The 25,998-nt window shown below is 43.9% G+C and overlaps 1 protein-coding gene across 1 annotated transcript in view; it reads right to left on the bottom strand.

Annotated features, from left to right (window-relative positions):
* The window catches only part of adamts9 (ADAM metallopeptidase with thrombospondin type 1 motif, 9), a 46,085-nt gene extending 20,544 nt beyond the window's left edge, over positions 1-25,541 (bottom strand). Inside the window, exons 1-26 of the mRNA XM_030052452.1 lie at positions 25,348-25,541; positions 24,607-25,016; positions 22,675-22,837; positions 20,097-20,434; positions 19,343-19,426; positions 19,121-19,245; positions 18,604-18,644; positions 18,393-18,498; positions 17,050-17,196; positions 16,236-16,377; positions 15,355-15,459; positions 13,963-14,108; positions 13,367-13,548; positions 13,051-13,187; positions 11,939-12,056; positions 11,604-11,699; positions 10,179-10,345; positions 9,783-9,912; positions 8,458-8,584; positions 7,902-8,112; positions 7,627-7,791; positions 6,486-6,647; positions 4,966-5,085; positions 2,382-2,489; positions 2,133-2,300; positions 427-675 (exon numbers count right to left, since the gene is read on the bottom strand). Of these exons, the coding sequence (XP_029908312.1) occupies positions 427-675; positions 2,133-2,300; positions 2,382-2,489; positions 4,966-5,085; positions 6,486-6,647; positions 7,627-7,791; positions 7,902-8,112; positions 8,458-8,584; positions 9,783-9,912; positions 10,179-10,345; positions 11,604-11,699; positions 11,939-12,056; positions 13,051-13,187; positions 13,367-13,548; positions 13,963-14,108; positions 15,355-15,459; positions 16,236-16,377; positions 17,050-17,196; positions 18,393-18,498; positions 18,604-18,644; positions 19,121-19,245; positions 19,343-19,426; positions 20,097-20,434; positions 22,675-22,837; positions 24,607-25,016; positions 25,348-25,444 (4,044 nt within the window). The 5' untranslated portion in view covers positions 25,445-25,541. The remainder of the gene's footprint in view (positions 1-426; positions 676-2,132; positions 2,301-2,381; positions 2,490-4,965; positions 5,086-6,485; positions 6,648-7,626; positions 7,792-7,901; positions 8,113-8,457; positions 8,585-9,782; positions 9,913-10,178; positions 10,346-11,603; positions 11,700-11,938; positions 12,057-13,050; positions 13,188-13,366; positions 13,549-13,962; positions 14,109-15,354; positions 15,460-16,235; positions 16,378-17,049; positions 17,197-18,392; positions 18,499-18,603; positions 18,645-19,120; positions 19,246-19,342; positions 19,427-20,096; positions 20,435-22,674; positions 22,838-24,606; positions 25,017-25,347) is intronic.
* Between the last annotated feature and the right edge of the window lie 457 nt (positions 25,542-25,998).

The following is a 25,998-nucleotide window of genomic DNA, read 5'->3' on the forward strand; positions in this document are numbered from 1 at the left end:
TGTTATTGCATGGTTTATGTTGAAAATTTCTCATGTCCTCAATTGTTCCCTTAACAAAAAAAAAAAAAAATCATGTCCATACCTTTGCTATATTAACAAAAATGCATCATCTGATAGTGCAGGTTCAGTAAATGATATGTGAAATGTTTAATGACAAACAAAGTTGTGCTGTACATTGTTAATAAAGACCTGGTATGGACATTATTCTTTTTTGTATGCAGAGGAAACAGGATTAGGGCAATGTGGTTTATTTCAGATTGAGAAAATTACACTGAGGAAACATAGGGCCCTGGGAACACAGGACCTTGGGAACATAGGCTGGACCCTGCCAGAGGTGTGCCTGTGCAAGATTAGGCAAATGTAAACAATAACCTACCGGAGGATATTTCACAGCTCAGACCTTGGAGAGAAAGGAAGCTCCCTTACCGCACCCCAGGGTCCAGTCCGCCATTGGTGGGCTTGGCTGCGGGGCAAGTTGCTCCTGTTGGCTCCATTTGGCAAGGACGGGAAAGGCCGGGAATCACTGGAGCGGGACGGGCACTGGGACATGGCACAGTCCTGCTCTGTGGTGGGACGATCATCTGGGTCACACTCGCTCGCATTCACTTCTTGGTCGCTGAAGTTGACGCACAGCACTTGTCGCGTGGTCTTCCCCTGGCCGCAGGTTACTGAGCACTGAAAACATGCGCATGCAGACACCCGTGAATGCATGCATCCACATTTAAAACGCATACACAAACACACACTCAAAAAAAAAAAAAAAAAGGCCTCCAGAACAAAACAAAGCTCACCCACCTTAAAGGCATAAAAGCTTCAGTCAGAGCTTGATAAAGGATTTTCTGGAAAACAGCTGACAAAGCACTATCTCCTTAAAGGACCTTGACCCAAGTGGCCATCCCTCTCCCTTGAGGAAAATAACACAAAGCAGATCTTCTGCCAAGTGCTAATGATGCTCCAATCAGTTTCACCCCAGCGAGTCCACTTTCTACATCTATTACACTTATGCAACAGCTGTCTACTATAAAACTTTGCCAGGGATTATATTATCCAGACGTTTATACTGTACTGTCACAGTGTTAGGGATTTCACATGGTTGGAGATACTGTACTAAGACTGGGTAGTTGGGAATTCCCAGTGGGAAGAATTTGTATACATAGATGTATGTGATGAGATTATATGATGCTGTTGTTGGATTAAATACAACAGGTCAGATAGGCCCTGAGAACAAAAACAAAATACTGTCACATTGGAGTGTATCTTCCTATGAATATTCAGTCAGTGTATGTGTGTGTGTGTGTGTGTGTGTGTGTGTGTGTGTGTGTGTGAGAGAGAGAGAGAGAGAGCGAGGAGGTGGAAATTATTGGAGTAAAGTGTAAGGGTCCGGAGCTAGGGGCTGCAGTGAGGGGCTCCAGTCTTGTTTACAGATGGTTCTCATCAAACAGAGTGCTGGTGTTACAGTATAGCCAGCTGTAGCTGTAGTCACCATTCACACAATTACACACACACACACACACACACACACACACACACACACACACACACACCACCATGCCAGAAGACACTCACTGACCCCCTAACAGGAAATAGTTCATCCCAAGGCCACATGATCCAAAGAACCGTCCCCAGACTACACACACACACACACACACACACACACACACACACAGACAGACAGGCGCACACTAACAAACACTCCCTCTCTAGCCTTATTCAAACCCTCTACCAGGCCTCAGTACGCCCTTGCTTCTCCATTCCATCTCCACATCCCTGCACACACAACATCTATATACATAGCATGTGCAGAAACACTGATGGCGGAGGTGTAAAATAATTCAAACTGATTATCAACAAATGTAAGTAAATAAACCTTCCAGGAAGAATAACATCTGGTTGGCAATATTCATTGCACAAGGAAAGTTAATCAACAATGTGGTCTGTGTGTATAATGATCAGCAGATTTGACAGGAAAATGTTAACAGATTCAGCGGCAAAAACCCTATGCCAATCTTTTTTTTTTAGATTGTTCTTTCACAGCATAGGTTCAGCTAAAATAAATTTAGTTGCAGCAGCTTAACAATTTTAATTTGAAAATGTACAGCGACCAGGTCAAAACAATGAGGATGTGTCCTTACCGAAGTCCATTCCAACACTTTCCACTGTCCGCAGGCGACTACTGAGCACACTTCCCTGGCAGGGGGTTTCTGGAGGTGGGCACAAGCCGACTCCTCGGCCACCCCACCCTGGTTGTCACGGCAGCTCACGTACCGCATCCTCGTCCCTTTGCCACAGCTGGCGCTGCACTGTTGTGCACAGGAGAAAGGTTAAGAAGCTGAACAATGACAGAAAGACAAACGGACTGACAACATCGCAGGAAGACCAACCTGAGTCCAGGAGCCGAACCGCCACTGGGTTTTGTGGCCCTGGTGGGACGGGACTTTGGTCCCTGGGGGAACAGGGTGGCTGCTGGGACACTGGGCCAGTTCACAGTCCTATGGAAGGGAAGACACTTGTTAATCACACATACCCTGATATGGAGTAATTTATACATGGCAACATCTATGGATCATAATCACAAACTAGCATGAATCTCAGAGACAACTCTTCTGACATATAGGGTCAGTCATTAACAACTTAAAATATATTCCTTCAGCCATATATTTGAGAGTGGTTGTGTTTCCCGTCAACCCTTTCCCCCCACCTTACCAAAACAACGTGAGCAGGGTCCGGCCTGCCAGTTCAAACTATGGATTGTGGCATTAAGCCGCTCAGCATAAAGCCCTGATCCCTGTCATAACAGGTCATAGTGGAGTGGTATTCAGGGCTCCAATGCCAATGCTGGCGTGGTTCTAAACTCCTCCCCACACCCACCCCTTGGCCCTCACCTTCCGCCCTTTCCTCTTTCTCCCCCCTGTGCCCTCTGACCCCCAGTCTCCGGGCTTGAAAGCCTAAATCAAGTTGCGCAGGGTCTGAGCGGGCTACACATTCCACACGCCGCCTCTCAGCGGAAGCAAACAGACCCCGTGACAGCGGAGAGGCAGCTCCACACCACACAGGTTTTGACACACTCTGTACCTTTTGACATGTAGAAACTGTTGAAACATGACTGCTAAAAAGTCATAAAAGCAGCGGCGCCTTTTCATGATTATGTGAACTTGTGGTTGTGTGTTACAGCAAATGCCATAACAAAATTTAAGGCAGGCCCACAAAAGTCTTTGTAAATCTTCAGTCTTTCTCAAAACCAATGTGAGGAAACCTTTTTTCTTCTTTTCCCCCATACAAACAAATAAACCTCACTCTACCTTTACCACCCCCTGAACTTGGCCCTCCATCCATCCTTCCATCTTTCCCTTTCTCTTGTCCTGGTGTGGCGGCCTGGTGGCCCACTTCATGGCTGGATGAATCACAGTGAGGTCGGGCAACTGCTTCAGGGTCACTGACTCTGCCGGCCCAGGCACCGGAATTAAGAGCTGCTGCGACTAGAGGGGGGCCTCATCCTGAGTCTGCATGCTCAGCTCTCTGAAATGGGTTTACGCCCACCCTGACAACACCAAACCCCCATCCAGTTCAGAATAGGTTTCAGGCGTGTGTGTGTGTGTGTGTGTGTGTGTGTGTGTGTGTGTGTGTGTGTGCGCATGAAGGAGAAGAGCACTTCACATATGCACGTACATGTGCAGTACACACATGCTCACATACGATTCCAGATTTAACCCAAAGCCAGGGCACCGCAAAAAACAATCTCCATTTTAGCGAGTCATTTTCAGTTTCGAACTGACTGACAAAATCTGCCAGTGGGATGAGATAATCCCGCTTGTTTCCAGTGTAGTTCCACTTTTCTGAGGAATTCTGGGAACAAATATCAATATGCTGAAACAAGGAAGAGTAAGTGGAACAGCCCTGTATTACCAGGAAAACGATATTTGATGAAAAAAAAATCTTGAAACAATTTGATTCGTTTTGGAAAAAATGATTATTTCAACCCACTCGCAGATTCTTTCATGTGTTTCAATACAAGACTTTAAATCTGAACATGAGACTAAATGATTCATTAAGATGCAGATGTTTTGTATTTTGACACTCTCCAACTCATGAACCACTTGAAACTATAGCAACACTCTTCAACAAGGCCGATAAAAATATAAGCAGTGTTAGATAAAAGACTCCATAAAATATCTCTGAAGAGAGTTCACAAAGTGAAGCTTATGTTGTTACAGTGAATTATGATTATTTGGTCTTGTACTCAGGTTGACTCTGTAAAAATGTCAAAGAACAGATGTCTCAGCTGAGAGCTGCTTTTAGGCTAAGGTGAGGCTGAGACCTAAACTAACAGTAAACACGTCGCAGACAACCATTACAGCTCTGCCAGACTAAAGATGTTACTTACATAATCTAGAGGAGGTAGTTTTTCAAAGAATAGCACGGTAATGTTTTTAGTTGCTTCTCATCCCTGCCCTATGCTCCCCCTAATAGCTGCATTACCGTCTACCTGCGGCTAGTGCCAGTTCAGCTTTCCCCCTCACACCAACAAGGCCCTCCTGCAGCTTTCAGGCTTTGAGGGAGTCTGTCAGAGAGAGACAATCCCAGCTGAGTGTCTCCACATGGGGATGGTGGGGCTGGTACAACCCCCCTCCTCTGGCTTTCCCTCCAGACAAGACTAGATCAGACAACATGACCTTATTGAGACCAGGTGGCAATGAAACTGGTGGGTTTGTGAATGTGAATGTGCATGTGTGTGTGTGTGTGTGTGTGTGTGCCTGGTTTGAGTGTCTGTGTGTATGAGGGTAGCTGTTTCCTTCCTGCTTCACAGTATGGACCCATTTGAGACCCAACCAAAGCACAACCCGCCTCTGTTCTTCTCTTAGCGACAGTGAGATCAAGAGATTTTGAGTAGCTGAAAGAAGGGGTTAGAGAGATTGAGAAAAGACACAATTATTAAGGAAAGAAAAAAAAAAACAGCATTTTTCTTACCTGGGTGTCAGTGGGACGGGTGGCAGCGTTACATTCAGTGTCATCCATGACGGCGCCATAGGAGCCCACCACACACTTCACTGCTCGCATCTGGTAGCCTGGCCCACACGAGGTAGTGCACTGGGTTCAGAGAGGGAAAAAGACAAATGGGGGAGTAGTGGGGGGAGCATAACAAGGAGCCAAAGAGAAAAAGGAGAGCAAGACAAAGAAGGGAGAGTAAAAAAAAAAAAATGCTTGTTCACTTAAGCCAACAATGTCGTTTTCCCCCTAAAAATCAGTAAGTCAACCTCACAAAAAGAAAAAAAATCTCTTCTCTCCACTCCTCTGGCAAGCATCTTTAGCTCTGTGCCAAGCAGATAAGAGTCTCAGAGATCATAATGCATGAGTAAGTCATCTACATTGCCATGTTTTCCACTGTAGCCAAGTCAGTGGGTACACTAAACCGCACTCTCTTCTGCCTCGCTGGCTCCAATGAAACAGGGTCAAACTTGTGTGGCGGCAACTTCAGCTACCATTCGCCCACGCTTCATTAAACGACTTCAAATATACCTTAACATGAGTATGTCCTCTGATGTTATGGGGATCGCAAAAATTTCTCACATTTTTGGGCTGGGGGTGTTTGGTTCTCTGTGCGTGTATATGCACACATGTGTAAGCACATGCACACGCGATGCTGTTTCCTTTTTAGGTTACATGCCTGATAATTTATTTCCTCAGATATGTATAGATTTATGCATAAGCCCCTGTAAAGCCTCTTTAGAGTAATAGGACTACCTAGATTGTCTACATATTTTGTATGTTTATTTTGGAAGGGCTGTCTATCTGTCTAAGCAGGCAAGTGAATAGGGGATAGTGCTACATGATGAGCTTAGTTTATCCATGTCCTGGATTGGTCTACATCTGGGGAGAATTCATCAGAAAAGTAACATTTTTAAACGTGAGCCCCTGTGCTGCTCCATATTCAACTGGACAGACTTCGGTATTAAACTATGAACCCTGTAACTATTTATCACAGATAGCCGAAAGAGCAAGTTGGAAGACTTACAGGAACTCTAACTCATTTCTAATACTTTAATATTGACTGATATCAGGTACAGATGTACAATAAATTAACATATTATACAATAAAGACAGTATGCCCTGAATTTATAGCCAAACCTCTTGAGTTTTAGGGATACGGGGTTAGGTCTGATGCAAATTCCTGCAAGCCAAATGGTAACAGTCCAACCTTTGCACAAGTAAATATACCTCATGTATACACCATGTCCCTGTAAGGCTAAATAATGCTGTTTCATCATACACTAGGCACTATAACATAGTTGTTTTTGCTTTTTGGAATGAAAAAAAAATCTCATAATTTGGATAAGTAATGGAATATTATTAGTCTTGCTACATTTCCATCTAGGGTACCATTGCCCCAGCACCCAACCTCTCTCCTTACCCCTGACCACACAGTGCTGATATCTCTGCATTAAAGATACAGAACGCCACTATTACTGGTAACACTGGAGTGACCTTACCTGTCCCCAGGGTCCGACCTGCCAAGAGGCACACTCCTGCTGTTGGCATGTCTGCACTGACCCGGGTTTAGACGAGTCACAGAAGCGATCGTCTAGACGGTCCTCCCCAAACTGGCACCAAGTCTGGCGGTGCTTGTAACCTTTCCCACAAGTCACCAGGCACTGGAAGGCACACATTTCAAGTTTTAGAAATAACACTGATACTAGCAGCGGTGGTTACCACTGTTTGAGCTGGCTGGCATTCCAGTTCATCACAGATCATGAACATTTGGTGCTGTGTCAAGCAGAATTTGCGGATTTCAAAACAAAAAGGGGCCAAAAAACAGGGCAAGAGTATTTGTTTATGTGGCTGAGTACAGTGCAAATGTATACAGTACAGTGTGGGTGTTTGTATTTAGAAACACCACATGGGAGATCTGAAATATTTCTGGAATGTGGCCCAAAGCCTTGCAAGCTTCTTGGTCTAGAATGTGTAACCTGCACAGCAGTTAGGTCTGATTTTACCATGCAAACACGGATTTCCCTACATAGTGCAGTGGAGGGTGGGAAGTAACCCTCCACAAGATAAAATATACCTGATTGACACTTTCACATTTGATCCAGAACACTGTTGGCCTGTAAGAGTTTACATTCGGGACGGTTCCCCTTTATATAGCGTAAACCCAGCTACATAAACACCAGGTTTCCCTCAGAGATAGAAGTGCAAGCCTTACATAACTATCTATGCACATAAAAGACACTCAGATTACATAATCACTACACTCATTCATTGGGTTATTAATGTTTCTGTTTCTAGAATTAGTGTGTGGAGGTGTTTGCACATTTAGAGCATACAGTAAGTGTATATAAATAAAACACATACTGTAACATACAAATCATAGGGTATCTCAGCAACCTCATTTTTTTCTTTTAATTAATGCACATCATAAATGTGTTGCATTGCATCTGATTTTAATGGGTATTTGATTAAACAAGTGTATCCCAGAATATCTAATAATAATAATAAGATCTATATCATTTGCATCACCTCAAACTATCAAGTTCACTTAACTTTTGCAGCTTCAAAGTACCGCCAAAGTGAAATCTGACTAGTCTTCCACTGGAGGCAGAGGAAATACAACTGAAACAAAACCAAACTGACCTCAGACCAGTCGCCAGTCTTCCATTGTGGACAGAGGAATTCATTGCAGGGTTGGACGGTCACCTTGTCCCTTTGACTACATTTGCTCTCATCGCCCCCGGCCTCGGCTGCCTTTCCACATACTGCCCCTCGACGGCGGGTGCCCCCACCACAGCTCTTGGAGCACTACAATGAAAAAAAGTTTAAACACATGGACCATGATAAAATCACACATACAGGGCAAATGTCAGGGCTATGCCTACATGCAAACACCATGATCCCCAAAACAATCTCACCTCTGACCACGATGAGTATTCCCAACCACCTGGATTACAGTCTCCATGGCAAACCTCTTTGTCATCAGGTTTGCGCTGGTTGCTACAGTAGCGGTCATCAACCTTCTGGGTCTTGCCATCTGTGCGGCTGATTTTGGCACAGTAGATTTCCAGGGTACGGTATCCCAGGCCACACTGGGCTGTGCATTCACTCTTGCGGGCCACGTGCCACCTGGGTCAAGATCAAGTGTGATGGGTGAGCGACAGGGTCTTTTCAGAAGTTCGGCCTGGCAGATTTCTCTATTGAGTGCAGGTCGTGGAAAACTAAGCAAGAGTTTAAAACAGATGAAGTGGTGGAAGGGTAGGATCATTACACATGGAATGAGGAGTTGGGTTTGTCCTGTTGTGGAAAAAGGTCTTAAAGGTGGTAGGAAGATTTGGCAGCGTTAGAAGACAGGGACAGATTGGTGATTGTCTGACTGGACAGTTGAAAGTTGGTTAAAATGTTGGAGTGATGCGGTTAATGAATGGTGCGCTGGCCTAACAAAGTGACCTCTGATGTACAGGTAGTACCAACCTGAGTTCACATTCTGTGTTGCAGGGTTCGGTGATCACAGCAGGCCTGGCTGTGCCGTGACACCTCTGGTCGGACACTACTACCCTGTCTGACTCTCTGCTACATAGGATCTTCCTCTTGCGCTCTCCTGTAAGGACAAAATACAACAGGTTTGGAGTTTGGACATCAGCTTAGGTTGAAAGACAAAAGTCTTTGCTCCAATCCTTGAGCACTTCACAAAAGTTGGAGATTGCAACATTTTTGCGTCAGGATATAAAAGAATGTTTTTCAAACATGTGCAGAAATACAGAAATGATGTGTGGGCTTTTGTTGCATATATTTAACTTGCTTGATTTGAGGAGAACTGAACTTGCTCCCTTAGCATGTCATTCTTTGACAAGGAACTGAGAGAGGAGGGTACAAAGATTCATGGTGAGACTTTGAGTTGCAAGCTAGTGTTACGTAACTTCATCCTCGAATGAAATTCAACCAGCTTCCATTACTGCCTGACTTTAGCAACTGATAGATCCTGAAAGTGCTCATCTGAGTCTACACACCAGCTTGCCCAAGTACAGTATAAATCATCAAATGATCATGATGAATACCAGCAGCAAACTGTGTGCTTCTCCTTGACTCCGTTGACATCCCTGGATTGACTTGCAGTACACCTACTGTACAGTAGGAGAGAGTGATTTCCAGCTTTTGTGGTTCCTGGAAACAGATTCTCTCTCAGTACCTTATGTTCCCAAGTTTTGGAGCCCAGTGCTATGAGAGCTTACAGTGTCCCACTGGCAGAAACTCTACATAAATCAGAGAATGAGTGGGAGCTACAGACATTACATCTTATCTGTTTATTCTCTTGTATGCGAACCACTGACAAACTCTGTTTTTCTTCAGAAACTTACTGCTGGTTGTCCAGGCATGTCAGTACAACGGACCAGAGAAAGAGATTCTCAGACAAAATGATTTTAAGCACTTTTCCAAGTCTTGGAGTCAAAACAAATAACAGGTTTTTGAGTTTACCTGCAACCCACCTCTACACGCCCACTTACTCCGGCATGGCCCTCAGTCATGACAAAAACAATAACTTGCCACAGTACTATGTGCTATGATGTCCAGCTTTGATAGTTGGTTCCAAACCAATAATGTCTAGCACAGACATGTCAAATTTGGTCAGTAAGTCTACACAGTTCCATACTCCTGTCTCATCTGTTCCCATATCCCCTTCATCTCAACCTTTCTCCAATTGCTCCACATTTCTCCCTCTGTCTATATATTTACCACCCCCTTCGCCGCTCTCTGCCAACCCTTTGTACCTCAGGCTCCATCCCCTCCACCCCCCTCACCTTGGCACAGGCGGCTGCACTCCTGCCAGGGCCCATAGGCATCCCAGAAGAACTGCTGAGGTTTGTCTTCTATGGGAATGTTGAAAGAGTACCTGACATCTGGGTTGTAAAGGTTCCCAACTGACAGCACCTGGAGAGAAACGACAGAGCAGTTGCAGGCAGGAATGAAGAATGAGAATCACGCAGCAGGATTATGAGATTTTCATTATTTTACAACGTGTTACATCCCGAAGGATCATCAAATATCATCACAATTTCTCCTGAAAAATGCCTGAGAACAAAGATGAAAGATGTATTCAAAACATCTGAGGTGCGGAGGCATGACACTGCTTCCAAACAGCCTGGTTTTGCATGCCCTGCAAAGCGTCTTGAGCCACCATGATAGGGATCGTTTACCTGGACAATGATCTCCTCCTCAATGCGGTCAGTGCAGTTGATCCTCTCAACGACATGGTCAGAGCCACTGTACTCGATGATGGCGTTTCCCACTTTGATTTCCCTTTTGAACATGCTGACCACAAACTCCCCGTTAAGCAGGAACTCTCCACGGCTATTTGAGACAGCTACAGGCAGACAGGAAAGGACGGTCACCGTTACCATGTGTTACCATGAGAAGCTCAATCGGTCTTTGCTGAATCAGCGTAAATCAAAAAGCAGAAAAATATAATATGCCTTATGAAGAGATGACATTTTGTGAATTTTAACTTGTTAGGCAAGAAATACCCTCGCCACCTGAAGAAGACATCGGCGCTTATTTGCCCGTAAACATCACAGAGCACAATGGTTGATGTTTTCATTTACAGTAAGGGATACAGTAGGCAGCAGAATAGCCTAACTGGGGTAAAATAATCCTCTACTCCTGGAGAAGTCCCATCCAGGGGCCTCCTGTTCTGCTCAACAGCCAGTCTGCTGCATTCATTCACCCTAATGCGATTATGGAGCTAATTTCCTGCCTTTACTTTCCTCGCCATTTCACACATTACACTAATATGACCATGGAGACCGGCCCTCATTCCCGCAAAATCAGACCCACCTTAGTACTCATTCGGGGCACCTAATGACTGCTGCTCTCCTACACCAAACACACGCATACGTATACAAGCAAGCGTGGTGCATGCAAAAGCACAGTCTGCTCCTTGCAAGCGCGTGAGGGCTTGCGAGGACACATCCATTCAAACAGGCTGGCAAACAAAGTCACACACACATATATACACACATAGAAACAAAAACTATGCAGGCATATATTGTCCTACACACACACACACACATACGCACACCTGTTGACCTTAATGGAATGGTACCCAGAGGGCTATCTTGTGCTCTGTCTCAAGTATTAGCATGTATGTGCCAACTCCCAAGTACCATGGCTTGACAAGAAGAATTAATAACTGACACAGCTGACACATCCAGGCAAACACAAAGGCATACATTACAGACACACACCCAAAAAAAAAAAAAAAAAAAAAAAAAAAAAAAATTGTACACCCACTCACACACAAAGACACCAAAGCCTGCAAACTTACTGACCTCAAAGGAATGGTACCCAGAGGCCTATTGGCTTATTAATGTGTTCGCATGTACATCATTCCAACATCAAAAGCTAACGACTGACATTCACACGAACAAGGTGATGGACAGACTCCCACAAAGAAACCATGTTTTTCATCAGCACATTGCGTCGAAACTTTTAGCAGTACGGATATAAATATGGCATGTAATAAAAAAATATTAAAGCTAACCTCTTTTGAACACCATGCAAGAATAAAAGGATGTGCAGCACAAAGACAATAAGCTCCAGGAGTGTTTGATATTGCTTCTTACCGAGGTAGTTGTCATCTTCCGGTTTCCCTGAGTAGCTGTGTTGACGCACATCTATATTTGTAGCACCACTGGGTATTCGCACCACTTCATTATAGCCTGCAAACGGCATGAACAACATCTTTAGATGAAAAAGCTTAAAAGCTGAGCGCTGTGCCAGCCGTAACAGGAAAGTTCCTCTGTGCACGGTGTATTGTCACCTCTCACTGCATCTTATGGAGTCATGGCATTTATGAGAGTGTGAAAGAAATGTAACAGGAGAAACTAATGTGCTGTTATCATTGATGTTCACTGAATGGGGGGATGGATGGAGGATAAAACGAGAAGCTGTAGCTCACCGTAGCGGACGATGTTGAAGGTGCCTGCTACCGTTTTGCAAGAGGAGTTGTCACCTCCACACACGCCACACTTGTCCCGCCTGGCTTTAGAGTTCAATACGTGGTCACAGCCCGCTTGCTGCTCAGCAAAGACATGAAAGGGAAGGGTGGATGAAAAAGAGAGGGAGAAAAATGAACGGACGAGGGAGAGGAAGGAAAAAGAAGATAGTGTAAGGGAGGTTTTAGGAGGAAGCAGAAGTGAGGGGATAAAGGTGAAAAGTAAAGGAGGGATGTGCAGAAGGTAGATGAGAGTGCAGTAGCAAGTAGAGAAAAAAGAAAGAGTCGCAGGGTGATTTTTCAAAACAACATGAAATGGCCCTCTTCAGCTCACACTCCTCAACTCCAGTTGCTTGGCAGATGTTCAGTAACAAACATTGATACAGCTGTCACTTCACTGCTAATACTACAGTGGAATTAAGATGGCATTCCTACTTGTTGTATTTCTTGGGAAATGCACTTCCAGAAAAAAGGAATCAAACCCACTGACCCCCACAAACAGTTACATAAGGGCTTATTGAGTTATGTCCATATCACTGACACACATCTGAAATACATTTCCTTTATAAAACCACACTTGAAATGGCACAAGATCTATTCTGCGTGTAATTGCTTGTAGCGAAAAGACATTTTCAATGTTCTAAAGAGGATGAAGAGCTTAGCTTCAGTGCAATAGGATGGATCAAATGCACTAGCCAAGGGCAGGGAGGCAAGTTGCTGAGGCAAAGCCTGACCAAACACTGTGTGTGGGGCGGGATGTAGCGCAGACTGTGTGGTGGGCATCCCACAGGAGTAGTCTGCTGCTTTTTTTTCTATTATGCTGACTCTAAACAAAACAATCTATTTGTCACAGGGATGAGGCTAACAAAGGTTTGATACTGCTTTGTGAAAAAAAATTGGTGTAAGAATGTAGAAATGACAGCAGCCTCTGTGCACTGGTGGTTGTTTATACCCCTTGCGACAGTAAAGTTGGCTTTATATATGCATTGCTGTTTGTGGTTCTGCACGGTGCCGTTCCTGGGTACAGATGTGCCTGTTGACGTTTCCCCGAGGTTGATAAAAGGTTGAAGCCTCACCCTGCACAGGCCCTGCACACAGATGTCATTGGTGTCGGGTCCGCACGGCGTGCCATCGATGACCCTGTCCCTGAGCTGATAGTAGGCCGTGCTGCCTGCCACCCTACAGAACAGCTTACACCTATCCTTCATGAGGACTGATGGAGGAGAACAGATAGATAGACAGATAGATAGATAGATAGACAGATAGATAGATATATGGTCAACAACAGTTGATATTGTGTACACTGTTTCCTTGCTACAGTACAAAAATGTAATAAGCAGAATTCCTAAATGAGTATTAGAAGGGTCGTAAAAGGATGAGAATGAGTCTTACTGCCGCTGTACTTGGGCACCCAACGAACATTAGGAGGTAGACCGTTGATGTTGAAGTGCCTGCCATCGAAGGCAGCACATTGCTCCTCCCTGAAGTCCTTCTTCTGTTTGGAGCAGGGTTCAGAGTTACAGGAACGAAACTTCATCCTGCGACCCACACAGTACATACCCCCATTCCTGGGCCTGAAAGGCAAGATTGGATGTGTCAGTAATCAATCAGTTGGCAGCAATCAATCAATCTATCTATCCATCATATCTATCTATCTATCTATCTATCTGCACACCAGCAGTCTTACTTATCTCTCAAATCCACTAGGTAATGCCACAGACTGGAAATTAGCATGACATCGTGTTTCCCCTCCTTTAGCCCATTAAACCAGGATGAAAGGCATCGTTCAAGGAGACACAGTGATCTCCATGTTTACCAGTAAACCACCCTGTTAGATCCTCCATCAGAGAGAGGCCTGCCTTGGTGAACGCTAGCTGTGGAAAGAATTCTCTTAGGGAAGCTTGATCTATGGTACATTGACTTTATGCAGCCAGGACGGAGACAAGGTCCACTTGGTGTGCATGACTACAAACAGAGGGACTGCTTACACGGGTCGGTTGCACTCGCGCACGGCGATCTTGATGCCTCCGCCGCACGTCCGCGAACAGGTACCGAAGGGACTCCAAATGCCCCATGCACCCTCCACAGGTGTGGCGTCATGCTCTTTGGCTATACATAGGCCATGCTTGCAGTGCTGTAACGGGAGAGAGAGAAATGGAACAGATGCAGAGGGAAGGGGAAAGCAAGAGGAGGAGAGATGAATGAGGGATGCAAGAATTGGAGCAGAAGGACAAATTGAGGAGAGAGGATGAAATGAAAGATGAAAAGAGCAAGACAGAGAGAGAATGAAGTCAAAAAGGGAGAGGAAGAGAGTGAACGCATGAAATCTTAGCCGTGGAATTGGCAACACATCTATCTGCTCTCCCCTCACATTCTGCTTTGATGCTAATCTGGGAGAAATTATACAGTGAAGCAACTGGAAAAAGAGGAACCAAAAAAAGACATTTCACTGCTATGTCTGTCTGGACGGAAGACAAATAAATGTCATGCACATGGTCAATAAATATATCTCAGTTCATAACAGCGGGATAATCTTACCCTGCTCAACAAACAGACACCATCTTAAGTGTTTAGCATGGTGGGTTCTAGCACAGAATGGATGGGAAGTTGGTGTAAACAGAGCAAGGTTTCAACATGTGCGTGTGTCTGCAAGTCTTTGGACTTTTGGAGCTTGGCTGGCCCATGCGTCTTTCATGTCCCTTCAGTCTTAGTGGCAGGAAGCAAGGGGTTAGTGAGAGAAGTCCTAATTAAAACCTACACTAAGCCAGTCACCAAGAGGGAAATCTCCTCCATTCACAGCTTCACTCCACCTACCTAAGCTTATGACAGTCTCATAATCATACATGGCCTTTAAGCAAAACAAAACCACCCCTCCACAAGGCCAAATGTTGAAATGGATTTGGAAAACAACCACCTCACATGCCACTCATATTCAATTACCAGAGCTTACACTACCGTCATTTGCGAGTGGATTTTTGGCAGGTGTTTGCAATGTTGTTTCCTTATGTCATTTTGCGTTATGTATTAAAACGCCTGTGAACAATTTCATGGTCATGAATCACTGGAAAAGCTGTAAGATAAAAAACATAAATGTGGTGGGGATTATCATCTAGTAACACAGCACCATATGAGAATGAAACCATAATGTAATAGTGAGCTATGGATAAAACTGACGCATGCCTACGGAGTGTTGCAATACTGAAACTTTCCATTCTTCTTCCTTGCAGTTTTTTGTATTATTTCATTTGTTTTCTCTCTGACGAAAAGCGCTGTCTCACGCAATCGTTCGCCTCTACTTTTTCTGCTCAGTGCTCCTTTATCTTTTGTCCTTCTCTCTATAGCCATCTGTCTTCATTTCCACATGAAATTTCCACACTTACCTTTCCAGGGGAGCAGTCAGTGCCGTCTGCCCATGGCATGTGCTGGGTCCTGCAGCCCCGCTGGGCCCCCTCTGGACTGGTGCACCACAACCTACGACACTGGGTCTACGGAAGACATAGACACACATGCACGCACACACACAGACACACACACACACACACAGAATTAGTACAAAGATCCCCAAATGACTGTACTGAAAACTGTGAAATATAAAAACAAGACAGTACACATCGATGTCATGTGCAATAATCTCACAGTAGACAAGATTTCAGCAATCTTTAGTCTCTAATTGGGAGGCATACAACTTATTATGCCACATTATTAAGCATTATACCAGCAAGTGACTCCATAGGAATGTAATTGCTTTATCAACTGTGAAACAAGACTATTTCACAGCTAGCGGCTTGCATGACCTTTCTCACAGCACTAAAGACAGGAGCCAACAAAAAACATCCCATAATGCTTATAGTAATTGCTGTCAACCTGACCTTTTGTGCAATTCCTGTTCTTTTTTCTATCTATCATTGGAGCTTACTCATATTTTGATAAGGTGAAAAGGATCATTGACAGTTCTATAAAGGTATATGAGTTCATTACTCCTCATTCACCTCATTCACTTTTTAAGGAGTTAGAGCCACAGATCACACAATAACTGATAAATAACAGAATGTTTTATAAATAGATTGTTTTCCATTCCTGTTTTTTGTTCACAAGCAACAGTTGATATCTTGTAATTGAAAGCAATGGGTGGCTTCAAAGGCATCAAATTTGAGTCGTGAAGCAAAGCCAGCTGAGTACTGCTGCAGAAGACAGTGATAACACAAGAGGTTTCCCTCATGAGCAACATGACTATTTAGATTCTCACACTGTCTTCACTTACCATATAAGGGCACACCTGTGTCCCCGGCCCGAATATCAATTCACACTGTTTATTGACATTGTATATCCGTCCAGGCAGCTGCTGCGAGAGACTGTACGGCCTAGAAACAGGCTCGTCGAGCAAGCACTCACCATATCCTGTGCTATTAAGAAATAAAAATAAAATGACTTAAAGAAAAAAGGGGAAAAACAAGAGAAACAAACAGACAGAAAACACACTCAGTACAGCTGGAGAGGTCATTTTTCTGTACATATACAGAACCCCTACTGTACACACAGGCTTGCTTTTTATGATGACACATGTCTAACAATACTCATACAACTATGTGTAAAATGGTGTTAAATTCAAGAACTGGTTAGGGTATTTAGAGAGGGAAATGGCTTGCAAAGCCCATTTTCTCTTCCCAATGAATTCACCGGTCTCTGTCAGAAGGCAGAGGAGCCTTGGGAGAGAAGTGGGTAGAGGTTGCAACTGCCCTGAGAAATGCTGTCAGAGAGTTTAATCGACTTTATAATTTATAAATTGGCTATGGCTGCCACAATGGAGGTGGAAAAAGACACTCTCCCTGTTTTCTGTGTTCCTTTGTGCCTGTGGCAACATTACTTTCGAATTTTTTACTACAACCAAAAATTCAACCAATTAGGGAATTACAATTTAAGGTGGTTTTCACAATACCTGACAAGTTGGCATACTGTATTTTAATTTGATGCTGTTTGGGATGTTCAGCCACTTCTCTACAAGGGCATAAAAAACATTATCTGCATAATCCTCATGCATCAAAAAAAATGGTGAAAAAAAAAAGAGTATGGCATACTCGAGGAACTCGGTGATGTACTTCCTGCTACATTTGGACCACATCCAAGGGTTAGTGTTGTAGTTCAGTGTAGGGGCCATCACATGTTGCTGAATCTTAACTCCGTCCTCTTTGCATTTGTTACTGTCATCATGGGGCATGTTGAATCTGGCAGATAGAAAATGGAAAAACATATGTTGAGACATGATAAGCCAACGAGAGTCGTTTTCAGACTCTCACACAAAATATTAAAATCAAATATGAAAACAGTCTCTTCAAGGCGCTGTTGAGCTGAGGTAACTGTGAACAAAGGCAGTGGTGCGATGACGAGCGGCTCTTCATCGTTCTTGGCTGGGCCTTTCAAGTTTTAATATGTTACTGTTTCCCAAACCAACCTTGACATTGACTCTAATAGAGAAAAGGAGATTAATTTGTTTTTCAGTGTGTTTCATTTGCTCGGGCACATGTTTTAAATCTAAACATTTGGTTCTATATTACTGTGGTCACTGTTGTTATTGGCTTTTGGAAATCCTTTCAAGGGCGGATTTGAAAATAATAAAGTACTGTTGTATAGTCTGCCTGTGGGGTATGGGGAAAGACACCAGTGTAATATTAAGGTATATAAATAATGGGCACTTGGCATAACACAGGAATAGTTTGATTAGAAAACCTAAACTGAATGACTATAAGGGAGACTATAAGGGTTGGCTGGCTGAATAGTTGAGGCCCTGGTTGCTGCTGAACAGGTACAACACTACACTGTTCAGCGCGTTCCCTCGGTGCTACTTGGCACCCCACCCGACAGGTACCGTATAGCACGGAGCTCCATGGCTAAGCAGTCTTCCAGCTTTGTTGTCACCACTTGACGCGGATAAAAAATGGAATTCAACAATCCCACCTTTTGTATGGTTAGAAAGAACATTTGTTAGAGATGTTGAGGGTTGTTAAGGTCTGTAACAGTCTCCAACATAGTAGGCTAACCCCAGCTCCAGCTGACTCAAGACGTTGAGACAATGCAGAAAGTTGTGAAGCGCAATGGTCACCAAGCCTGGGGTAGGAAATCTAAGCCTCGCAAGGGGTTTTTGGATGCGTCCTGAGAAACCGAATTTTTTGACTCTATTTTGAACTCTGTTTTAGGGGGAAACATTTGGAAATTAGTGCATTTTAACTGTTAGAAATCAATGAAATCATAAAAAAGCACTAAACACTTCAGGCCGTTTTGACCCCTTTTCATGGATGAGTGGATTCCTTGATAGACTTTTGATGCTCTACCAATGTCTAACTGAAGCCAGTGCTTTCACCAGCTGGAACTAATGACCATGCTTAGGATAAACTCTCCGTAAATGGAAACATGCCATGCTTACACATGGCCAAGTTCGTGGGCGATGGTGAATGCAGTGCTGAGTCCATTGTCCTCACTGATACTGCAGCTCCTGTATGGATCACACACTGTCCCCAACTCCGCAAGCCCTGAATAAGAAAAAATTCAGTTTTAGCATGCATCATTATTATTTCTATCATCATCATAATTATCATCATTACCATCATCTCAGTCGCTCAGTGTCATCCACATACCTAAAGTATCACACTTATCCCTCGCTCTGCAGATGTCCTGCCTGTAGTGAAGACATAGGTCAGTGTCAATGGCACGCTACAAAAGAAGAGCACTTAACCATCCTTCAGTGGGTCCACATTTAGAATAATTGTTAAAGGGGTGTTTCACTGATTATGCACGTGAAACTTATTTTGTCCTGGCCTTTGATGCAACTCGTTCTTCAGTATATTTATTTATTGCAGTGTTATTTAGTTAATTTGACATTTAGCTGCAATGCTTTGTTTTGATAGAAATTCTTGAAAAAGCCTACATGGCAAACAGTTATACTAGGCAGCAACTCCACACATGCATATAATGAACTGACCCTGTTTTAGGCACTAAACCAACCATCTCTTCTTTTCAGGGTCAAAAATGTGGGTGAACATCATTGGGTGTTTCATACTGTTGTACTGTAGTTCACTGCTACAGGATAAGATTCAGTAAAAATTCAGGGTACAGTCACGCTTTAAAATTTTGAGAGTTATGTTTTTCTTGTACCTGGTGATGAGAATGGCAGTGTCATGGTGGGAGTGGTGGTTGTCGTCCAGGATGTTCTGGCTCTGCTGCCAAATGCAAAAGTTCTTTAAAGTGGTCTGTGCATTAAAGGAAATGATGGGACCGTCCTGAGAGAAAGAGAGACGTAGAGAGATAGTGTAAGAGAAAGAATGACCAAATAAACTGTGATAAAAATGTGGATTAAAGCCAATGCGGCAATCTTACCAGCTCATTGTTTATTATGACTAACTTTACAATCACAATGTTAATCAGATTGCCAATGCTGGGGTCCTTGTAGATGGAAGACACCTGAATGAAAAACACAAAACAAAAAATGAGCGCACTACTCATTTTGATATCAGTCAACAGGAGGATCAAAACAACACAAACATGGTGGGAACGGAGCAAACTTAAATGTAACACCACAGTATATTCAGCAGGAATCTAGCAGTTTTAAGCAAGTAACAGGGAATTTGGCTGATTGGAAAGAGACGCTGATAATGGCCTGAGCCCCTGTTGGGAAGGCAGCCTTTGCCAGGACCAGAATATAGGTCATCTCAGCCTCCCCCCCGGGCTGTCGGCCCCAGACGCCTGCGGAAGCCAGTATTTGAAGTGGCCAGGAGTATGCGGTCTATGTGACATACCTGAGCTTATTTTTTAACATTCATCAAAGCTGTCAGACAGGCTCTACCTCAAGCTGTCCTCTCTTCCCCCTGGCCGTTTGAAAGTGGTGTTTACCCCTGCCCTAAGCTGCCCTCTTCACTCCCACGGCCTTTTTCTGGAGACTGGCTGACCGACTTGTAGCATGAGCAGCACAGCACAACACACACACGTGCATTTAGCACACAAATACACAGATGTTCTGCTTCATTCTGTACATAAATCTGTATACAAACACACAAAAACATGTCAGCTCTCCAAGCCCCAACCCACTCCCCAACCAAGCAGCCATGACAGCATTTAACTGAGCAGGACTTACAATGGACATTAAGGTTAGTATGTAGTGCTGGAGGTTGCTGCCATGATGCTCCACCATTTTGCTGTCGGCCACCAGCATGACTTCAACGAAGCGCGGGTAGGAGAGGAAGCGCTTTGATCTCCTGTGAGGTCCTGAGTCACCGCTGCTATCATTTGATGGTCTAGCGCTAAGACTGGCGCCCTCTGATCTGGCTAAGGCATTGCTGGCCAGCCCCGCGCTCAGTGATTCCAAGTCATGGAACATGCCCCCGCTGACCACAGGGGCTGGGTCCGACACAATGGTCACCCCCGCCGCCGACCGTCGCTTCAGCTTGTGCCTCTTATGTCTGTGTTTGTGTCCTGGGGAGAGATGTAAAGGAGTCAGGGGGGATATACAAAGATGGATGGATTATGAATGATGCATTCTTTTACCAAATGCTTGTCGTGAGTACGCGTCTAAAATTAAGTTGTGGGTTATGTCTTTAAAGGTTGTGTACATGCATGAGGTGAGTTGACTGTCTGGAAGTGGATATTGTTAAAATATGTTGCTGCCTCTTTCCTTTTGTTTATTGTTGCTGAAAAGAGTGGGTTGACAAATGAAAACTGCCTGGGGACTTTTTTCCTCCCTCCCTCCTTCTTTCACAAGAGGGAAGGGAGAAGGGCAAAGGGTTCAGGCAAGGTAAACCTGGCGCCCAGCCATAAAAAATGGAGCAAAAGCTGCACACACCAAAAGAAAGTGAGCCAGGGACTGGGCAGCAGTTTAAGGACTACTCAACACTGGTTGGAATGTGAAAAGGTCTGATTTCAATCATGACATGGCAGCCAAACTCTGCAGATTGCTACTCTTTTTTTTTTTTTTTTTTTTTTTTTAATTTTCTGAACAAGTGCAGATCACCTTTTTCTGGACCACCTGCAATACAACACCATTTATACAAGCGTGATTCTGATTCTTCTACAGCACAAAACTGGATCCAGTTACAGCGCCTATGATTCATGACTCTAATCAAAAAGACACTAATTTCTCCCTACTTCAAGACCTATAACAACAAAGGAACTTTCTACAAGGCTGAATCATGTTTCCTATCCATCCAAAATGCCAAAAATGCCTCTTGGTCAATTTATTTTCCTTGAAGTCATATTGTCTGAAACATAGAAACACACAAGCACACACACACACAATGCAACATAGAAACAAATACATGTGCCGACACAACAAAGCACGTGGACACAATAAAACATACACATGCACACACACTGAAGAAACAAGCAACTGCAGAACCATGTCAGTAGATAGAAAGAAAATATAATCCATATTTATTTTCTCAGTTGTAATTACTTAAATGATTGCGGTTGGCATCACTCTGCCACCACCACACATGCTACACTGTTTCTACATGGCACTCTCTTATCAAAGAAGCAGAGGAAGTACATGAGTCAACAGGAAGTTGAGGCAGTCAACTGAGATGGGATGATACAAGAGTGAACTTCCAAATGACTTTTCCTGTGTGAGAGCTGGAAAAGTTCCTCACTACTGTACTGTTGCCGTAGGCACTGTGCTGCACTGTACTCACCACGCACTGTGCAGGCTTTGACATGATTTGAGATAATTCGATAATATGAAGATAATTTGGCACTATACATCCTGTTTAATCTTGTTATTAGATTTCAGCACGTAGCCTACTAATGGAGAAAATGCATTAAATGTACATTGCCATATGATGACCATACTATAATGCAGAGGGTTCGAGAACAATCTCCAAAATATATTAAATGAGACGAACAATTTCATGTTTAAATAGCTTAAATTGTATGGCATTATTATCATTACAACTTAAGACTCTGGCGCCCTTTTCATATCAATTTTCCACTTACACTTTTATTTTAAAATTTCCTGCAGTGCCAACAAGATAATTTCCTCCTTTCATCTCTTCTTTTCAATATCATCCATGGCTGATAAACTAAACCGTTTTTCTCATTCAAATAGGTTAAATATAATTTTACTACAATCACTGTGATAACTCAACCACTATTACATAATCGGCTCCTGTCGCAACTCATACTGGGGACTTCAGTGATGATGCTGGAGGAGATGCAACAATTATGGGTGCTTACGTCTGTGGGAGCCCATCAAAAGGCCAGATAACCAGTGCTGCCTTTACCACAACATATCCCCACACACATGCACATGCGGACATTAAAACACACACACACACCTACTCACACCTATATATGCCATCATACTCAAGTGCACATCCATGCACTAACACTCACCTACTGCACATACACACACACGTTTGTTTACACACTTAAAGCCCCTGGGAGATCCCTGGTCATTGGTGGGCATAGCAGCAGTGTGCTGGGAAACCAGAAGGAGGACACTAGGTGAAGGTTTACTGGAGCAGATACTACAGTCAGCTGACTGGCCTGGTTAACTTAATAGTGAGATCTGAATCAGCCTTGTCAGTGCGTGTCTGTGTCTTTGTGTTTGCAAGGACATGTGCATAAGTTTGTGTGTGTGTCTGTGTGTGTCCATTTGTTAGGACCAAGCCTATATGCATTCCATACAAGAGCGCCATAATTAATTGTATCATTTGTATTACCTGATGTGTCACAAGCTGAGTCCTCCCCGGATGTCTGTTTCTTGGGTGCACTTTTCTTGTATACAATATGAGGTTTTGTGTGTTCTTCTTCATAGTGTTCTCCTTGGTAGCTGTGAAGGGGCTCCACGAAATACTCCCCTTCCGGAGACCTGAAAGTGCCGAGCTAGACAGAAGAGAAATGCATAGAGTAAATAATAACTGCACTAACAAAGGAGTACAGCTCCCATATCAGTGATTAGATAAAAATGAGGCATGCAAAGACCCCCAGTACTTTCACATAATTACTTGATGAAATACAAGAATTTGCATGCATATAAAAATTCCTCAAAAAAGGAGGAAAGCGGAATAATGGGACCTATGATGCCTATCAGAGAAACAATGAGACTCTATGTTGTTGCTTTCTTGGCAAGCCTGATGGAAGTTTTGTTACATTTCATGTGACACAGTTAGTGCTACTTGCTAACTGGAAGGTCAAAGATATACCAGCCAAGTTAAGCAAATGTGGAAAAGGTGCTCCTTTTCAATTTTGATTGACTTGATTTGGCTAAGCTGTTAATGGGAAAACCTCATGGCAGCCCTGAAAGCTCAAACAGGCTTGAGACAATCATGCTTGGCACAATACATGTTTACAATTTACAATTTAAAATTATCCCCTATAATAAATCATGACACAAATTATGATTAGGGAAACATTCAATTCTGCTGATTGAGCAAAATTTAGCAGCAGGGTGGCCTGGAGGTTACACAGCCAGTCTTTCAATCAGAGGGCACCCATTGAAACCCCTGCTTAAGTGTCCTTGAGCAAGGCACTGTATTCCTACCAGCTACAGGGATACTGCTCTGTGACTGACTCTGCACTGTGACCTCTCTGTGGAGTTGGCAAGCCAAAAGAGAATTTCCCTGCATGCATCAATAAAGTGTCACATTATTTTAGGATGTTCAGTAATAAAATATAATGGTGGCCACCAACAGTGTTGTCTATCTTTTAATAAATGTGCCCTTAGAGATCTACAGTAAATGATTGATGCATTCCATAAAAGTCAGTTCAACTCCCTGAAGCTCACTGCAGAGCAGAGCATCTGCGTGTTTAATTTGATTTCATTTGGGAGGAAAATGACCTATGATTATGTTTGTAGGGGTCATCTCACTGGCGTTACCATGTACTGTGTAACCCAGGAGCGCCTCACTCCAAAACTCATCTTCAGCATGCCTGGGACCGGAATCGTGATGACGTCAGCACCACCCGTACTCCCGCTGCACGGGCGTGCGTAAAGACGTCACCAACTACCGGGACAGAGACAGGGAGAGCAGACCGTTCATTAAACTGGACCAGGCAGTGGATTTAGGACCACCACAGCTGGAGAGGACGGTTCTTCACTGCATAGTTATCACAAGAGAGCTCTCTTTAGCCTGTGGAAGCCAGAGGCTACAGCATTGTACTGCTTTAAGTATTGTACGCCTTTACATGTCACTTTGTCTCGTATTCAGTCTCAAATTCTTGTTTCTTAAAAAAGTCAAAATTCTGCCACTAGGATGAAAATATTCCATTTGTTACCTAAACAGTCTTCAGTTGTGTCAAAATGTCCTTTAAAAATTACCGACACGGATTTGCACTTGAAATAAGTGCGTTTTTATCTTTTTAAAGATGAAAATAAGTTTCAAGACGCAATACTAGATCATATGGCCTGTTATGACGGGTGATTTTGCTGTGTAGTTAGAATCTACAAACGAACAGGCGGCGCGCAAAGTTGGAAAGACTTTACGCAGATGTTCAAAATTCCAGTTTTTCAAGGTAAGTGTGAAACAGCCTTTCAGGCAGCTGCTTGGGGTAAGCGATAATGGCCCCTGAAAGCCTATGGTGGAAAATCAAAACACGACCCGGTCGTAAAGCAATCACATGCATGGGGAATCCAACCGTGCGTAAAAACTCACCAGTCCGGAGCACAAACTGATGACCGCGGCGTGTTCTGCTTGAGCATTCACATGTCCTTTATAAAAGCAGTGCTTTAACTCCGTGTCCTCCTCCTCCTCCTCCTCCTCCTCCACCTCCCGATCTGGTGAAAAATCCGTTATGTTACCTCCTCTGGGTACTCCAAGTATTGTCACAGTGTAGAGAGGTGCAATAAATCCCGAATCCAGCGTGAGGTTGAGGTGGTAGTTCTGTCCGAAAGCAGATATCCTGTAGTGGATATTTGGCGAGGCCCATTGATCCGTGATATTGCCGGAGCTCTCGTCCAAACTTCGTCTTTTCCTCTTGAAGTGCACACTGGTAGGAAACTTATCACCGGCTTCATTCACTCGCACCGGTGTTACAATCTCATAAGCGCCAATCTCCTCTTTTACTGGGGAATAAAAGCATAACAATAACAACAGGGTTAAGAATCAAATGTGACTCCAACTCGCCTGCAAATACAATCCGTGTAAGTGCATTCAGCAGCAGATTAAAAATTTAGTTTATCTGTGTTTTGGGGGGCGGAAGGCTTGACAATGCATTTGACTTTGATACACCGCAAAGAAACAAAATGGTCCAATAAAGTTTAGGTTTCTAGAAAGCATTTCAAGTCATGTGCCTAGCTGATCCTGGAAAAATTCATTCATTCTGAACCCTCCCTGTTAGAAAATAACGCACCGCCGTGAAAAAAATGCGGAGCCTGACAGAGCGGCATACTTTACCTTTGCTTGAATTCAGAAACAATCTCCCCGTAGATGCGACTACATTCAAGAAATCAGGGAATAGCAGGAACCCCAAGCCCCAGAAGAGCACATGCATGATTGTCCACGTTCAGATGAGAGCGGCAGCCTGTAGTCCTGTAATACTGTATTCCTCCGGTCACTCCGGGCTTTCCGCCTCCGGTCCGCCTGCCACATCCAATTTTATTATCCGCGACTTTTGAGTGGATGGTCTCTGGCCGGTGAAGTACACTGCTGGGACGTGAGCGCTTCGCGGATCCCCTGGCGAACATGCATACTGCAGAGAGGGGTGGGCTGCTCAAACAGGCAACTGTGGTGGGCTCCGCTGCAAGGCTCTGGACCAGCTCTTTCCCCAGCAAGGGGCGGGCTCAACTCGGCAAGGTAGCCTACACTGCTACAGTCAAGCCACTCCCGTTCCATACTGTAGTAACGAGAGGGGGGAAAAAAACTAGATGCAAACTTTTTCATAAAGAGGGGTGTGCAGAATTTGTTAGGAATGTTGTACACATGCCTGCATTACTCTACATTCAGGGCCAATACTCAGGGGCCTCCATACCACCAAGGGCCTGAATCCCTCTTGGGAAATAGATAAATCTGTGAATTAATTGTAAAATTTCACCCTCCCTCTCCCAG

The sequence above is a fragment of the Myripristis murdjan genome, chromosome 5 (genome assembly GCF_902150065.1).
Source record: "Myripristis murdjan chromosome 5, fMyrMur1.1, whole genome shotgun sequence".
NCBI lineage: Eukaryota > Metazoa > Chordata > Actinopteri > Holocentriformes > Holocentridae > Myripristis > Myripristis murdjan.